At 40.5% G+C, this 17,935-nt stretch overlaps 1 protein-coding gene across 2 annotated transcripts; it reads right to left on the bottom strand.

Annotated features, from left to right (window-relative positions):
- Window positions 1-410: 410 nt before the first annotated feature.
- LOC306709562 (sodium channel protein type 4 subunit alpha B-like) lies at window positions 411-16,224 on the bottom strand. Of its 2 annotated transcripts, none has more exons than XM_079177746.1 (31): window positions 16,023-16,224; window positions 15,530-15,707; window positions 15,114-15,251; window positions 14,900-15,017; window positions 13,823-13,913; window positions 12,882-13,010; window positions 12,554-12,639; window positions 11,713-11,973; window positions 11,563-11,626; window positions 11,317-11,458; window positions 11,023-11,226; window positions 10,888-10,951; window positions 10,517-10,746; window positions 9,957-10,028; window positions 9,766-9,873; window positions 9,306-9,662; window positions 8,533-8,686; window positions 8,109-8,266; window positions 7,661-7,733; window positions 7,378-7,532; window positions 7,078-7,251; window positions 6,732-6,854; window positions 6,330-6,611; window positions 5,706-5,759; window positions 5,407-5,535; window positions 5,170-5,271; window positions 4,287-4,557; window positions 2,881-3,484; window positions 2,499-2,643; window positions 2,312-2,386; window positions 411-1,371 (listed from the first exon to the last, which is right to left on the bottom strand). In XM_079177746.1, the coding sequence occupies exons 1-31, from the start codon at window positions 16,124-16,126 to the stop codon at window positions 1,237-1,239; spliced, it is 4,980 nt and encodes a 1,659-aa protein (XP_079033872.1). In that variant the 5' UTR covers window positions 16,127-16,224; the 3' UTR covers window positions 411-1,236. The 2 variants fall into 2 exon arrangements, with proteins under 2 accessions (XP_079033872.1, XP_079033873.1); XM_079177747.1 differs by having other exon boundaries at window positions 10,888-10,948.
- Between the last annotated feature and the right edge of the window lie 1,711 nt (window positions 16,225-17,935).

Below are 17,935 nucleotides of genomic sequence, written 5' to 3'. Positions count from 1 at the left end.
AAAAAGATTATGATGGGTTTTTTTGCCGGAAAAAATACGACTTTTCTACACAATTCTACACAAGGTAACTCTTACTGGTGATTTTGTAAATGTTAGATGTTATATATCATAAGTATTAATATGTAATATGTCGTTTTCATGGAAAGACTGGCGAGGGGATCTCTTTTGCTAGCAAAAAAAAAGGAAACGTCTTACCTGAGTCTTACCTGAGTCTTACATAAGTCTTACCTGAGTCTCACCTGAGTCCTACCCAAGCAGTAACCTCCATGTTGTATCCCTCACCTGTTAAAATGTCTTCCTGCCTCCGGCTGCTGTTCATCAGGGCTGATACAGAGAGCCACTGTGGGGGCTTATAATTTATTTGTGACAGCCACCAGTTAAAATGAATATTGAACAAGGTGAAATGTTTTCAGCTGTATTTATTTAGTTTTACACGTGTAAAAGAGAGATAGCATCAACAGCAAAATAACGCTGCACAACAAAACTCCGTACAAAATATAGACTATAATGAAGTAAAAATGAATACAAAAAATAAAACTGTAAAATATGATAAAAATGATAAAATATAGTATAAATTATATATAATTAAGTAGAACTTTATAACAAAGTAAAGATATATAATAAAGTACAACAGTTCTACAAATATGATACTATGACAGTAGAAGGATGTCTTGGTTAAAGTAAACATATTAAAGGAGCATGTGGTTAATAATCAATTGATCAGTTGGACTCATATTTTTGGTTGTATATATGTTGAAGGGTTCAACACTATATTACTTTAATACAAACTTTACTTTTTTATGTTAATGTTACTTTTTTTAATGCTGTTACCTTTATAATACTTTTTTAAACGTCTATACAATGCAAATGATTATGTGTTAATGTTATATATATAATAGTCTGTAATCAAAGACATAGATCTGGATCTTATCCGATACAAGACAAAATTACGATTATGAAATAGACGAATAGCCTACAATCGCAGTCAGTGTTATATGAATGGTAATCATAACCGGGATTAGTAGTTATATGAAGTTTAATATCAACAAAGACTGAGCTCTGTGAGGAAGTAAATTCGCAGGAAGAATGTTTTCAAAGCCAGAGGAAAAGCTCAGAATCGATTTAGCAAACTTTAATTTGTGTCTCTGATGTGAGAGTAAAGTCCACAGGTGATGATTGAGTCCTTTAGGTTCTCATCTGGCAGGAAGTCGGGGGCATTAAAGGGCGGAGCAGAACTCACAGTAAAGCTGAAACATCCACAGACTCGACGGCCGTCTCTTCGTCGTGGTTCTTTTCTGCTCTCTGGATCGCTGTTGCCGCCACGTCTTCCTGTTTCCCCGGCAGGCTACTGCTGATTGGTTCACACGACATCTGTAGGCAACAATAATCAATCTTCTGATAGGTCTGGTGTTTGGTGTACCACTGTGACAATAAAACATATTTTATCTTATATATATATATATTATATACATATAACTCGCATCTACAAGAATGAACCATTAACTGACCGCCAGTTGTCATCAGTTAATGTTTGCATGTTTTGACCAATCGCCTCCTTTCACCTAATAAAATAATTCAGAACTGAAGGTAAAATAAAATCAAACTTCAACAAACCAACTTCCTTCCAGACTAGATAGGCGCTCTCAGTAGAGTTCAGATCTGCAACGACCACAGCTGTTAATGGGATCGGTTGAATACGATCCACCATTGGCTAACTCCGAGACACTAATTACACATTTCCTTAAAACTCAGAACTAGCAGCGACGAATGCAAGCAATTGGGTCGAAGTTGTCATACAAGACACGTCATCAAACTAAATAAAACTCACTAAGCTGTCTGACGCGTAGCAGCGACGTACTCAGCAGACTGTGTACTGGTTGTTCAGTTAGCTGTTAGCTGTTAGTTAGACATTGGGAGGTTTGTTTTTTTACTTTCTGTTAACACTCGTCCGTTGTAACTCCAGTTAGCATGTAAACACGGTATCTGGGTCTAAAAATGGCGGCTGCACTCTGACCTTTCGATTGACACCTCACTTGACCCAATAGGAGCTTCGATAAACATATCGATTGTTTCCATGGACGGACGAATGCTGCTTCTGCTGTAAAGTTGGGCATTTTAACATATAGGTCATGGTGATTGACTTGTTTTTTGATCCTCAAGTGGACATTTGAAGAACTGCAGTTTTTGTCTTTGGCTAAAGTTCTCAGCACCAGAGGTTTCTGTTTTGGTCAAACATTGCTGGCTTTAGATAAAATATAATAAAAAGGCGTAAAATGTTGTAGAGTAGAATAAGAATAGAATAGTGTAAAACCTTGGACGGGTCAGCCATGAACTTTTCCTCCATTCTCGCTTTGAGAGAGTTCATCTTTCCTGAGTCACCCAACACCTGCACATATATGGAATATAATAATAACAATGATAATAATAATAATAATGATCATAACAATAATGACAACAATAATAATAATAATGTTAATAAAAAATAAAGATAACGTCACCTGTGTGGCGAGTGCTTGAAGCACGTCCGAGCAGTGGATTCTGTCTTCAGGAAGTAGAGGCAGGTCCGTGTGAGTCAGCTTGATGGGGTTTGGTTTAGGAATCCTCAGAGGATCCTGCAGAGCATCGCAGAAATCTGACAGCTCACTGTGGAACACAGGAGAGACCATGAGAGTCCACGACAGACCACGAAAACTTGTTAAGAGTAACACCCATCCTGTAGGGAGGACTCACCTGTACTTGAGGGAGAAGGACTCACCTGTACTTTGAGGAGAAGGACTCACCTGTACCATAGGGAGAAGGACTCACCTGTACCGTAGGGTGAAGGACTCACCTGTACCTTAGGGAGAAGGACTCACCTGTACTTTGAGGAGAAGGACTCACCTGTACTGAATGAACTGCGAGGCTTCTGGGTCAAACTTCTTCCAGGTTTTATAAAACATCTGGAAGTCGTCGTCACTCAGCGGCTCTGCGTCCTCAGACTTGAAGGTCTCCAGGATGACGATGATGTACAGGTGGACCACCAGCAGGAAGGTCAGGCAGACGTAGGTGACCATGAAGACGATGGCGACTGCCGGGCTTCCACAGTTCCCCCTGATCGTGGATCCTGGGTTCTCCATGTGGGGATCGCATTCCGGCTCAGTGTTCATGATGGGAATCAGAAAACCGCCCCATGAACCTGAAGTAGTCATCAGTATCAAACAGATCATGCTGTTCCCAAACGTCTCAAAGTTAAACATGTCGTTGAACTCAAACTCCTTCTTCACATAGGCAAAGTTAAACATGCAGAAGATGGAGGATGTGAACATGATGATGAAGAGGAGGAGGCACATGTTGAAGAGGGCAGGAAGTGACATCATGAAGGCATTAAGCAGTTTCCGGATCCCCTTGGCCCAGTAGAGGATACGAAAGATATGCACCACTCGCAGCACCATGAACATAGAAGGCGACACAAAATATTTATCCATGAGGTCATTAAAAAAAATGCCTGAAGAGAGACAGAGAGAGAGTTTGAGTTATTAAACAATCATAAATTCCCCAAAAATATTTACAAAAAACAATAATAAAATTAAAGACACACATCTACAAAAGCAATTTTCAAGTCCCTTAAAGTTCATAATCCGACACATCTTCAAAAAAATCAAAACAATTGAGGCAATATTGATATTCTAACAATACTCATGCTGTAACTACACTCCTGAAATAAAACAAAAAATCAATCGATCAATCAATCAATCAATCAATCATTATTGACCTCTTTATACTACATCAGTTGCACTGAGCAACTAATAATGATTTTGGTTGGTTTATGTTGGAGTTAGTTGAATGCGCGGTGTGTCGGTATCAGACGCAGAGGGACACTTATTTAGTTGGGAGTGAGACCTACAACATTTGGGAGGGTTAAGAGTGAGACCTAAAACCGTTAGAGTGAGACCTACAACAGTTTGGAGTGAGACCTACAACAGTTGGGAGTGAGACCTACACTGTTTGGAGTGAGACATACAACAGATGGGAGTGAGATCACGTTTCACTATTTATTACAGGCCGACATGTGAAGCAGTGACGGTGACTTTGGCGGGCTACATCTGTACGTCTTCACAGCCAGGTGAGGAGTTAAAAGATTTTCCTTCAGGGTCTTTAAGTTTCTAACAGTGGAACAGGAAGTGGTCATCGTTGTGGGATAAAAAACAATGAAATACATTTAAAATGTTGCCTGAACAAAACAAAAGAATTCTCTTTAATTCTACATGTGATGCTTCTAAATGAATCCAAAACAACGACAGACTCACCTAGGATGGAGACGGTGACCACCAGGAAGTCCAAGATGTTGTAGATGTCGGTGAAGTAGTGCTGTCTGAGCGCGATGATCTTCACAATGAACTCTGTGAAGTAGAGGATGACGACGACAAAGAGGAGCCAGTACAGAATGTATTGCGTCTCTTCGCTCTGCTCGTCTGTCTCCACCATCAGGATCAACATGTTCAGGCAGATCACCACCACCACCAAGACTTGAAAAGACCGTTTAGTCACCAGGTCAAAGAGCCGAGCCTGGAGGCCATTCTACATGAGGAAATAAGCAGACGATGTCAAAGGGACATACGACACATAGAAACCAGTGAAAGCCTATTATGAATTTATTCACAGTTTATTATGAATTTATTTACAGTTTGTTATGAATTTATTTACAGTTTATTATGAATTTATTTACAGTTTATTATGAATTTATTTATAGTTTATTCAGTTTATTATGAATGAATTCTGAGATCACAATCCTCTTCATCCTCATCAGGTTACTCTGACAGCTGAGAGCGAAGACACTTTAGTATCTTCTGCATCTTATCACTGATGATAAAAACAACAGCAACAATATGATTTATGATCTGCATTACTGACTTCACGATTACTTTATTTCAGCGTGTTGACCATCATCGCATCATTTCCCATCATGCTTCTTGTTTTACTGACTAATTACACAAAAACCTGGATCAGGTGTTTACAGGCCCCAGTAACTGCAGACCCTGCAGCTAACACTGTTAAGGGACTGTTTTCCTCCTCGGAGCTGCTGAATGAATGTGGACCCTGGTCTAACCTGAACTCTAACCTGTATTAACTGTATATTAAGAATATTAAGAATAATATATATACCGTGAGACTGAATGTAAATAAACCCACCTCAGGTCGTGGAACAGGTTTCTGAGGTTCCATCATACGTTTCTTAACAGACTGGCAATATTTCTGCTGTTGCTTTGTCATAAAAATCTGTTTTCCTGCAGAGTAAAGACAAAAGTAAAGACATACGTGAACACCAATATCAAGACAAAAGTAAAGACAAAAGTTAAGATAAACATAAACACAAATGTAAAGACAATCAGTCTGTCAGTCTGTCTGTCTCTCAATATAAAGACGTATCTTTTGTCTTTGCAGGTTGTCGATGATGACTCTGATGAAGTAGTTGAAAGTGAAGAAGGAGCTGATGATGAAACCGATGAAGTACAGGTACATGTAGGTGTTGGACTCATAGACGGGCTGTGACTCCACCTAAATTCACACACACACACACACACACACACACACACACACACACACACACACACACAGTTGTATTTCCATCACTTTAGAAGACGTAACATTGCATAAATTTCCTGCAGACTTCCCAAAACCATAACTATAACCATAACCATAACTATTTACAGTAAAATAATACTGACCCATGTGGCGTCCACAGCTGCGTACATGACGTCCACACAGTCGACTGAGAGCGCCTGACAGAGAAACACACGAGTCCTCCATGAAAACACTGGATGAAGTTTGTTTCTAATGTAAACTCAGGCTAATGTGTCAGGTACAGCTGAACTAAATTATACATATATATTTCTATAAACTATATCTACATGATCCTCATCTTTGTGGATAAATATGAAACAGTGAAGTGAATCATTAAATTTATTTGTTCGACACACAAACGTTTTGGGAGTTTTTGTCTGTAATTCAAACGGTTTTGTTGATGCTGGAGAAACACCCATCACAAGGTTAGAAGGGAGTTTGACGAGCCACCTACAATAAATACTTCATTATTTACTTTATTTAAATATTGTTCCATAGCTCGAGGGTTCAGACTGAGGGTTCAGACCAAGTGTTCAGACCAAGTGTTCAGACTACGAGTGTTCAGACCAAGTGTTCAGACCAAGTGTTCAGACTACGAGTGTTCAGACCAAGTGTTCAGACCAAGTGTTCAGACTACAAGGGTTCAGACTACGAGTGTTCAGACTACGAGTGTTCAGACTACGAGGGTTCAGACTACGAGTGTTCAGACTACGAGTGTTCAGACTGACCAGGTGCAGCAGCGTCAGGTAACCGTTCAACACGTTGTCGTAGTTTAAGTGTGTGTTCTTCCAGTGGACCTCAGCGAAGTTCTCCATCAGATAGAAACACTCCGTTTTGTTGTTCACAACCTCAGGTGAAAAGATTTCCTCTGCCGTCTCATTATAACAGTAATAAAACTTTCCAGCAAACAGATTCACTCCCAGGATGCTGAAGACCATCCAGAATACCAGAGCCACCAGCAAGAAGTCCAACATGGACGGGACAGTCCGGACCAGAGCCTGCACCACCACCTGCACACAGACGGGAGGAGAGGGAGACGGGTCATATTATCTGACTGTCTGAGACTTGCTGCCTGTCTGTCTGTGTTTACACTGTCTGTCCATATGTCTTTCTTTGAAGTGCGGTCTCACCCTCAGGCCCTGGATGCGAGAAATGGCCCTCAGAAGCCCCAAAGCTCTCAAAGTCCTCAAAAACTGAAAGGCTCCCAGTTCAGAGAATCCAAATGTGTTGGCAGCTATAGACACCAGGAACACCTGGAAGAGACAACACAGTGTTAACATCAATACTGGGACCAGTTTAACCAATAATAACTAGTAGAAACCACACTGGGTCCATCCAGATTAATCAATAATAACTATTAAAAACAATACTGGGACCAGATTAACCAATAGTAACTAGTAGAAACAATCCAGTTTACGTTACACTTTATACTCATTATTATTTTACCAATAATCAGGGTTATGGATCTCTTCTCACCTGTAAAATGAGGAAGTCAATCCAGTTCCAGGCGTCGCTGAAGTATTTCTTGAGTCCGACGGCGATACACTTGAGAATCATCTCCATGAGGAAAAGGCAGGTGAACACCTGATCCGCCGTGACCAAAACCGTCTTCAACACCTGATGGTGCTGCAGGTGAATGTCCTCAAACGCCTGTTCACAAACACACTGACGTTAGTACCGGACCAGGTGTGTAATGTCCTCAAACACCTGTTCACAAACACACTGATGTTAGTGCATGATATTATAATAATAATATATCATATTATATATATTTACCAGAGCTACACTGCTCAGCAGGATGATGAAGAAGATGATGATATCAAAGCATTTGTGCTGCACAATAGAGAAACAGGCTCTTCTGAAGTTAGACCAGACTCTCCATCGGCCATGGGACGTGTCTACGTCCAGGAATGGACAGCAACGGTAACACACTGAACACACACACACACACACACACACACACACACACACACACACACACACACACACATACTTACTTATCAGGGCTGTTATTCACACTGACTCCTGCTCTTCATCACTTTTACAGAAATACTCATACTGTCGCTGCAGCAGTCCTCAGGGTCTCCATTCTGGTCCTCAGGGTCTTTGTGCTGCTGGACTTCAGGATTTCTCTGAACAAACACATTGAACACATGACGTTTATTCATGAAACAGCAGTCTGAGGATCAACAAAGTTATTATGATTCATCTTGAGGGGAACATGAAAGATGAAGGCTTCATCACAACCCATCCAGTGGTTGTAGAGATGTTTCAGTCAAAGAGTCCTGGAGAAGTCCAGGGTCAGCATCACTAAGGGGACTAAAACCTGCTGGTTCAGCATCACTAAGGGGACTAAAACCTGCTGGGTCAGCGTCACTAATGGGACTAAGACCTGCCGGGTTAGCATCTTGTTTATTTAATCCGCTTCTCTTCTCTTGATTAATGTGTTAGTCACTGATTGTGAACTGTCTATATTATGAAGTTAAATATCGCTGAAAACAGTTTACTTTTTTCTCTTTTTCTTCTTCCTCTTCAGAGGTTTTCTCGGCCTCGGCGGTGGGGACCCTCTGGGAGCCGTGGTCACCGTTGAGGTCCCAGCACTGGTTTGAGGCCACAGAGGTAAAGTCCAGATACTTCTTCCTGGTGACTTCCTTGTTGTCTACCTCTAAAATAAAGTAAATTACACAAAATTCATTCAGTCATCAGAGAGATTTATAGTGAACAATATTTGAGAACTATTAAAAACTTTCTCCACTTATTAAGAAGGTTTCATCTCAAGATAAAAGAAACAGATCCTAAACTCTAAAAACATTCAAAATACAGAAAATAACAAAAACAAAATATCACAACCAAACAAAAGCAAATCAATATTATCAACAACAGAAAAGTCCATTTATAAATAGTTTGCTCCAGGTCCAGGTCTGGTCCTACCTGGGTGGTGTATGTTCTTTCCCAGTAAAGTCCCCAAAGCCCTCTTGATCCGCCTGATAGTGATCTGCAGGGTGCTTTGTTCTTCTTCTTCTGGATCCAGCAGATAAACAGTGCTGAACGAGCTCAGCAGCAAGGTCAGGAACAGATTCAGGACCTGAAACCAGACCAGGAACAGAATCAGGACATGAAACTCCAAAGGCCCGGAACAGTTTAAGGACCTACAACAAGGCGAGCAAACAAAATCAGGACCTGCAACAAGACCAAGAACAAAGTAAGACATAGATTCAGGACCTAAGGCAACGCCAGGAACATATTCAGATCCTGCAACGAGGTTAGCAACAGACTGGGGATCTGGATTCAGGACCTTAAACAAGAGCAGCAAACAGATTCAAGAGTGGATTCTGGACCTAAAACAAGGCCAGGAACCGATTCAACACCTGAAACAAGTCTGGGAACAAAGTTAGGAACAAAATAAAGAGACTCAAGAACAAATTCAGGACCTTCAACAAGGGTGGAGACACATTCAGGCACAGATACAGGACCTGCAATAAGGCCAGGAATGAGATTCAGGACCTGTACCTGTAACACTGTGTACTCAACCTAAACTGAGATCTTTCATGATATTTGGGCCGATCTTCTAGAAAGACCAAAACCCGGAACCTTTGTCCTCACACATGGATCTGTTCGAGCTACAGCTGACCTGCTGGACCGGAGGATTAGTGAGATACAGGATCCAGGCTCAGGTCCAAATAGGTCAACCTGCCGAGACTCACCAGCAGGTTTCCGATGACGAGGAACATCGAGAAGAAGATCAGACACGTGGTCATATCCGAGACCTCCATGCAGTCCCAGGTGATCTCAATCCACTCTCCAAACAGGACCCTGGTGACGACGAGGAACGAGTGGAAGAAGTCAGTAAAATGCCAACGAGGAAGATGGCAGTCCACTGAGATGAGACAGACGTGGTCTTCGTAGTCCTGCTGGAACATCTGCATGCCGACCACGCTGAAGATGAAGACCGTGATGAGCAGAAGGAGAGTCAGGTTGCTCAGAGCCCTCAACGAGGTCCAGATGATCTTTATCAACATGTGGAAGGACGGCCACCACCTGGCCAGCCTGAACACTCTCATCTGTACAGGAGAACAGTAATATTATTTATATTGTTATATTTAAAGTACTTAATAAAAGTATTTGTTAATTTTGATGTGGTGATGATGATGATGTCACACTGACCACTAATAACCACTGACCACTAACTAATAACCAGCGAAGACTGTCATGGACAAACAGCTCCACCAGGCTGACGAAGACGATGATGCTGTCAAAGATGTTCCAGCTAACCTGTAACGATGGCAACAGACACGTTACCATGGTAACATCTGTCACTCATCAACACTGAGCTGGCAATAAACAGGAAGTCTGACCTGGAAGTATCCGTACGGGTCCATGGCCACGACTTTGAGGAACATCTCAGCTATGAAGATCATTGTGAAGACCTGCGAGAGGTCAGGGGTCAGAGGTGAGAGGTCGGGCGTCAGAGGTCAACGTGTTTGGCTCGATCAGTCTTCATCATGGTGTAAAGTCAGGCCTTTATTCTCATTGTCTGATTCTTTAATAGGTCTCTTGGTGCTTCGTTCCCTTTTTCTCCTCCACGTTTTGTTGTTGCTGTTCAATGTGATTCTGTATTATTAATGTTTATTTAAAGGCTCTTTTGACAATGTCAACTGATTCTAATGATCTAATCTAATGATTTACATCTGTAAATAAGATAAATCACATAAGGCTACTTAGTTTGTTTAATAAAAGAACAAGTTGTAGACCTGTTCTATACGAAAGGGAACCTTAAATGACTTCTGTTGTGATCTGGTGCTATATAGAAAATAAGGGGGGTGGGTTATGCTTTATAATTGCTGATAAGAGAATCAGTGTAACTTTTAACTTGTTTCATTTCCATTTCAAAGTTTCAAACTTTACTAGAACTGACCAGATGTGCTTCACTCAGCGTCCTTTCGAAGCGCTCCGTCATTGGATAATGCTCCACACACATGAAGACGATGTTGATGATGAGGCAGATGATGACCCCGAGGTCGAAGAACGGGCTTGTGATGAAGATGTAGAGCCGCTGTTTGAGCCACCGCCAACAGCCACAACAGTTCCATTTCAGGAGGAAGTTGGCGAAGACAAACCAGCACGAAGAACACGACCTCTGGTTCTCTGAAACACAACATAGTGGATCTCTGAGGCCAACAGGAAGTCAACATTATTCTGGTTCCCTTAAAAAAAAAAAGCCAATGGGATATTTGTGAGAGGCATATTTACTGACGTGTGTATGTGTGTGTGTGTGTGTGTGTGTACCTTCCATGCTCTCTGTGTTTTCACCAGCAGACTCCGGTGAGAGCGCCGCCCTGCAGGCTTCCTGCTGTAACAACAACACATTTTAATAAAAGCTTTATTTACATGAACAAGGTGCGAGAACTGAACAGATCTCACCTCCTCTTCTTCTCTCCTCTTTATCGCTTCCAGGATGTGACCGAACTCTTCTTCTCTCCGTTTGAGCTCGGCGACGTCGGCTTCCTCCCGCTGACTGGTCGCCGTGGCAACGACCGCCACAGCGAGGCTGAGGAGGAAGAAGCAGCCGGGGAAGAAGACGAGCACGAAGGTGGTCAGGTAGGCTTTACCTGATGCTTGTAACGTCTGCAGACAGACAGGTGAGAGACAGACAGGTGAGAGAGAGAGAGACCCTGTTTTTGTTGTTATTACACTTTGAACTTTAGGGTTACGGACCAACTGCAGCAGGCTCTCGAGGTAGTCTTTGCTCAGCAGTCTGACCACAGACATCAGAGACCATCCAAACGAGTCAAAGCTGGTGTAGCCGTAGTTTGGGTTGTTTCCCGCCTTCAGACAGCTAAAGCCCTCCGGACAGCGACTGAACACATCGTTACCTTCATCATCATCTTCATCATCACCTTCATCATCATCATCATCATCATCAGGTCTCATTGTTATTAAGTGTCTGTGTTGTGAACAAACCCAGAATCAGAGGCGTTTCCACACACCAGAGCGTCGCGCTGACTGGGCAGGAAGTAGTAGTTCACTGCCAGAGAGACGAAGGGCAACAGCTGAAGTACAGGGATCAGACAAACACTGTATATCTAAATATCATCATCATCTTCATCATACCAGGGTCTGTAGTGATATCGTGGAAAGTGATATTATCCTGGAAAGTGATATTATCGTGGAAAGTGATATTATCGTGGAAAGTGATATTATCGTGGAAAGTGATATGAGGATTAGGCCAGAGGACACATTTGTGCTTCAGTTCTCCCATGAAGAGCAGCAGACCAGTCAGAGCCAAGATGCTGATGACGGGCACCATCAGAACGAGGACGCTAGAGAGTCCCTTCAGTGATCGGACGAGAGCCCCGACTGTGGTCTTCAGACCTGAGAGGGGGGTGGGGCGAAAGACTGACTCATTACATCATGATTCATGAAAACAGCCTTTAAAAGAGGAATGTGTAACATCAGACCACATGCTCCACAGAACTAGGGGGCATCAATCCACCTCTAAATCATTCTAGTCCATCTAAATACAGTCATTGGTTATTAATAAAACCAACTAGGAACTAACAGCAGGATAAAAATGCACAAGAGCCAACCAAACTGCTGAAACTCTAACTGCCTGTCAGAATAATACTGGAGACCCCCTCAACGTGTTAGCGGTTAGGGAAGGGGGGGGGGGGGGGCGGTCCAATGGGATCGAAACCAAATCTTTGCTTTGTTTCTGTCACTTTGTATTGAACGTGACTGACTACGTTTTCCTCCTCTCATGTTAAACTAAAGACTGCAGTGACTCACTATTACCTCTACAGGTACATTTTACAATATTATGCTGGTTAGCATCACTTCAGTAGATATCTGTCTTTGACATAACGTCAATACTGTGATAATGTTTGTTCATTTTTTTATGTTTTAAACTCAAATTCAGACACACACACAGACACACAAATACACACACACTTACCTCGGTTGACTGTGATGATCTTTAGGACTAGAGGAACTGTCCTCAGCACAGAAGCTTTGCCAAAGTCTACAAACCCCGCCACAAATCTGAAACACATCATCATCATCATCATCATCATCATCATCATCATCATCATCATCATCATCATCATCATCATCATCATCATCAGTGTTGTTTTAGTGGATAAAACAAGATCTGGCTGAGGGATAACTGTTGAAAACTATCCTACAGCTACATGAGATACATGACGATACATGACGACTACAAAGAGATACATGACGACTACAAAGTTTGTGATTAAAATGTGTTGAACATTGTTGATTATTACCCCGTGCTGATCACCATAACGTCCAGCCAGTTCCAGGGATCTCTGAGGAAGGTGAATTTCCCGACACAGAAGCCTCTGGAAACAACCTTTATGATGGCTTCAAACGTGTAGATGGCTGTGAACACGTGTCTGTTTAAAGACGGAAAAACACAGAAATATTTAAATACAGCACAAATACACTCAATTCAAATAGAACACAGGTGTAACAAAAATAACACTCCCATTGTAAAGTTAAAGCTTATATAGCATTTAGCATAGCATACATAAAGGGATTAGATGGTTGTGTGGTTCTTACATTGGTAATGTTCAATACCAGAAAACTTCTCAACACTTGTTCCTGAAGCGTTTGACCACATCTTAAGGCCTTCTTCTGAGATGGAATCAGTATCATTATAAAGTATAAAGTGAAATATATACATACATTTTAAATAGTATTTTCTACTTTGATGCTATGTGACTGCAGCAAAGAGTGTTTCATGTCACTGATCATATCATAGGGGTACAACACAGCGTACCCAGAACATTATTATTCATATCATCTATTGCCATCTGCAGTCAACATCACAGCTCACACTGTGACCGTGTCAAATACCAAAGCTCAACTTGTGTCCCAGCCATTATTATGTAGCTTTGAGAACAGAGATTCAATTCAGCACTTAAACTTTGCAAAGAGGTCAAAGTTCAAACTGAAGTTGAGTGACCTTTTATATGCAGATGACAGCTTTGTGAACAATGAAAGATCGACACTGAGGACAGGCAGACTCTTTATTCTTCTTTAAAGCAGTTTAATGCTGTGAATCAGTTCTGTTATTTTCAGATGTTATTTGGTCCTCCAAATGTGTGTGTGTGTGTGTGTGTGTGTGTGTGTGTGTGTGTGTGTGTGTGTGTGTGTGTGTGTGTGTGTGTGTGTGTGTGTGTGTGTGTGTGTGTGTGTTACTCACGCCACCATCCTGATCCATGCTGGAGGATCAGTCATCGTCATGAACACACAGTTGGTCAGAATCGTTAGCAGGATGAACAAACTGAATAAAGTTTTGATGAATTGAGGAAAAGTTTAGTCCAAAGTCAGTCTCACAGTATCGTGAGTTCACCATTTCATAGTTCTGAATGTATAATGAGAAGTAGTAAACCCTAAATAGAGGACTCAGTATCTCACAATGCATTGTGAACATGGTCACTGAACGAGGCACAATATACCACGATAGAGATGGCGTGAAGGTACTATATTTTACCTTTTACAATAAAAATTACTACAAACTACCAAAAAAGACACTTAATTTCCAAAATGATACTACACAGAAAAATATACTAAACTACCAAAAAAAGATACAAAACTATCAAAAAAGATACAAAATTACCAAAGATACAAATAAACAAAAAAGACACAAAACTACCAAAAAAGACAAAAACTACCAAAAAAGATACAAAACTACCAAAAAGGATACTAAACTATCAAAAAAGACACTGAACTACCAAAACTACCAATACAAATTACTCCAAACTACACTACACTTAACGACACTGAATTTCCAAAATGATATTATACAACCAATAAGACACTAAACTACGGATAAAGAATTAGAGTAAACTTTTAATAACACTAAACTGTCAAAAAAAGACACAAAACTACCAATAAAAAAGTACACAAAACTACCAAAAAGATGGTAAACAACCAAAAAGATACGTAACTACCAAAAAAGACACAAAACTACCAAAAAAGACACAAAACTACCAAAAAATATATATATATATATTAGACACTGAACTACCAAAACTATAACAATTACTCCAAACTACCAAAAAATACACTGAATTTCCAAAATGATACTAGACAACCAAAAAAGACACAAAACTACCGATAAAGAATTACAGTAAACTTCTAATAATAACACTAAACTATCAAAAAAGACACTAAACTATTGACACAAAATTACAATAAACTACAAAAAAAAACGTTACTAATAAAAAAAAAAGACAAATGGACTACATGAGTTCAATAGAGGGTCACAAAGGATATGAGTTCATGAGGATCTTGATGGCGACGGTCCTCAGCGGGCTGAATGGACTCAGCAGGTAACAAGCCGGCTCAGCATTAAACCTGTGAATTATGTTGTCTTTACTGAGCGCAATGAATGTCTGCAGAGAGACAGACAAAGACAGAGACACACAGGTCAGGGGTCAGACGTGATGTTTTTCATCTTTTAATGAGGATTCTATTAAAGAGAGACAGACCTTCTGTGATTGGTAGAAGGGATCCAGCTCCTCCAATGGGGTGTTCAGAAGCTGAGGGGGCGGGTTTCCGTAGAAGAATGGGAGGGGCTTCCCAGCCTCCAGGTCACTGGCTGGTTTGGGTTGGTTGTTCTCTGTTACCTGTCAACCAGAGAGCCAGCCAATCAGAGAGGAGGATTTGGTTTTACCCGTTAATGTTGTTGAGCTCTAATAAATTTAGATTCTTAAACTTAAAATGATATTTAAATCAAAGCATAATGATGTATTCATTTTTTATATAAGTGTTTCTTCTTCAGGCAGCAGGTCTAAAGTTCTGCCCCGTGAATCGGTTCAAAGTCTGCATGGTTCTCCTCAGAGTATTGATTAGTATTATATTGTATTAGTATTGATTCCTGGGTATTGATTTGTGTGTTTTGTACCTCTTTGCTCCTCTTCTTCGTCTGGAGCTCCATCTCCTTATCTTCATGTTGTTTAATCTTCTGAAGTGAAGCTGGGGTCAAAGGTCTGAAGACCTCCGTACCAACAGGAGGCAGCAGAGACGCCATCCTGGTCTTCTGCAGAGCTGCCCGAACTCCACTGTCACCTAGCAACCGCCTCCTGGGTGGAGATGGGGAGTAGAGCAGAGGACCTCAAACAAAAACAAGTACTACTGAGAGACTTCATGAGGACTGGTCTCAGCAGTGTTCTCGGACTGTGTGAAGTGATGAGGACGGTAACCTTCGTCACATTGAAACATGAGACACACCTCAAAGCTCAGTTCATATTCTCACTCTCACTTCACTGCCTGTATTTAAAGCAACATGTTCTCCGGTCATGTGACCATCACTCTCACTGCCTGTATTTAAAGCAGGATGTTCTCTGGTCATGTGACCGTATTTAAAGCAGAGCGTATTTAAAGAGAATCACACTTACAGCTGTGAAGGACGAAGTCTCAGCTGATTGGCTCTCTTCAGAAGCTCTCCTCTCTCCATTTTGCTCCTCCACATCTCAAAAAAGGACATTTTTATGCTCGTCATGGCTGCACCTGTCTGTCCTCTGCATCCACCTGTTGCCACCTTTCTCCCCCGTCCTGTCTGTCTGTCTGTCTGTCTGTGAGTGTCTCTGTCTGTGAGTCTTGTTGAGTCTCCAGTTGTCTGCTGCTCGTCTCAATGCACTGCTTTTATAATCAGTCCACTCCTCCAGATTCAAATGTCTGCTGGGTGAGGTCATTACACACATACACACACACACACACACACACTCACACACACACACACACACACACACACACACACACACACACACACACACACACACACACACACACACACACACACACACACACACACACACACAGTGTCTGCAGCTTGTGTTCCCACAAACTGACTTCCTGTTGACGGCGTATCTTCATTAGAACATCGATCTAATCCATTTTCCTGGAAACAGTGAAAGAGTCGTCTAAAACACACACGCACGCACGCACGCACACACACACACACACACACACACACATACAGAGAGAGAGAGAGAGAAGAAAAGAAACAAAGAACCTCATTGTTTGTTAAATGAGAACTTGTCAACATCACTGCCAACATTCATCTGTACAAAACACACGCACGCACACACACACGCACACGCACATGCACACGCACACACACACACACACACACACACACACACACACACACATGCATGCACAGAGACATGTAAACACAGCACTTAAATGCATTTTAAAAGTGGGCTGAATGTAGCTATGTGTCTGCTAAATATGCTAAAGATACGTATTATGTGTTGTAATCTGTTTATAGCACTGCATATAGTTATTAGCATATATAAATATCATTAATGCTGCATAACAATATAAAACACATTATAAACATACTTATAATGTATTATAATCTGCTTATAGCACTTTATATTTATAGTTATAAGCATATACAAATATCATTAATGGCTGCTGATAAGCAGCCCACGGTCTTCAGCCACCTCGCCCGGACCAGGGAAACCAGGGCACTAAGCATTAACGTAAACAATTAAATTGAATTAAAAGTCATAACATACTATGTTATATATCATTCGTAGCATAGTACATAGAGAAGTCATAGCAGTATGTCATAAAAATCATGATATAGTATGCCATAAAGGAGTGTAGTATGCCTTATCTATAACTTTTGCTCTGTCCTTCAAATAATATAAGTGATACCTGGAAAAAAGAGCAGAGTAATATTGTACAAATGTGAATAGTGCAACGTCTTTGGCAATTGGACTCCATCCTGAAGGAAGACAATAGATGTTGATGAAGGGAGTTGCTGCGGAGTTATAAACAGCATAGTATAGGATGTCGAAAAAAGTCATGAAAAAGTCAGTGTACCATGTCGAAAAGTCATAACTTTACTTAAGTTACTTTATTTTTAAAGTTGCTTTTTTAGTTACTTTACTTTTAAAGTTACTTTTTTAGTTACTTTTAAAGTTACTTTACTTTTAAAGTTATTTTTTTAGTTACTTTACTTTTAAAGTTACTTTTTTAGTTACTTTACTTTTTTAGTTACTTTTAAAGTTACTTTACTTTTTTAGTTACTTTTTTAGTTACTTTACTTTTAAAGTTACTTTTTTAGTTACTTTACTTTTAAAGTTACTTTTTTAGTTACTCTACTTTTTTAGTTACTTTTAAAGTTACTTTACTTTTAAAGTTACTTTTTTAGTTACTTTACTTTTAAAGTTACTTTTTTAGTTACTTTACTTTTTTAGTTACTTTACTTTTAAAGTTACTTTTTTAGTTACTTTACTTTTAAAGTTACTTTTTTAGTTACTTTACTTTTTTAGTTACTTTACTTTTAAAGTTACTT

The sequence above is a fragment of the Pholis gunnellus genome (assembly GCF_910591455.1).
Source record: "Pholis gunnellus genome assembly, chromosome: 17".
In the NCBI taxonomy this organism is placed as follows: Eukaryota; Metazoa; Chordata; class Actinopteri; order Perciformes; family Pholidae; genus Pholis; species Pholis gunnellus.
The sequence above is the reverse complement of the archived record's forward strand: the minus strand, read 5'-3'. Positions and strand labels throughout refer to the sequence as shown.

Bases quoted from the DNA above. Each gene is read 5' to 3' on its own strand.
- LOC306709562 (XM_079177746.1), bottom strand. From the start codon at position 16,126: ATGACGAGCATAAAAATGTCCTTTTTTGAGATGTGGAGGAGCAAAATG. The intron at 10,952-11,022 runs GTGAGATCTGTT...TTGTTGTTACAG, and splicing joins AGAGGAGAGAAGAAGAGGAG to CAGGAAGCCTGCAGGGCGGC. The intron at 1,372-2,311 runs GTTTTACACTAT...TGTTGCCTACAG, and splicing joins TCATGGCTGACCCGTCCAAG to ATGTCGTGTGAACCAATCAG.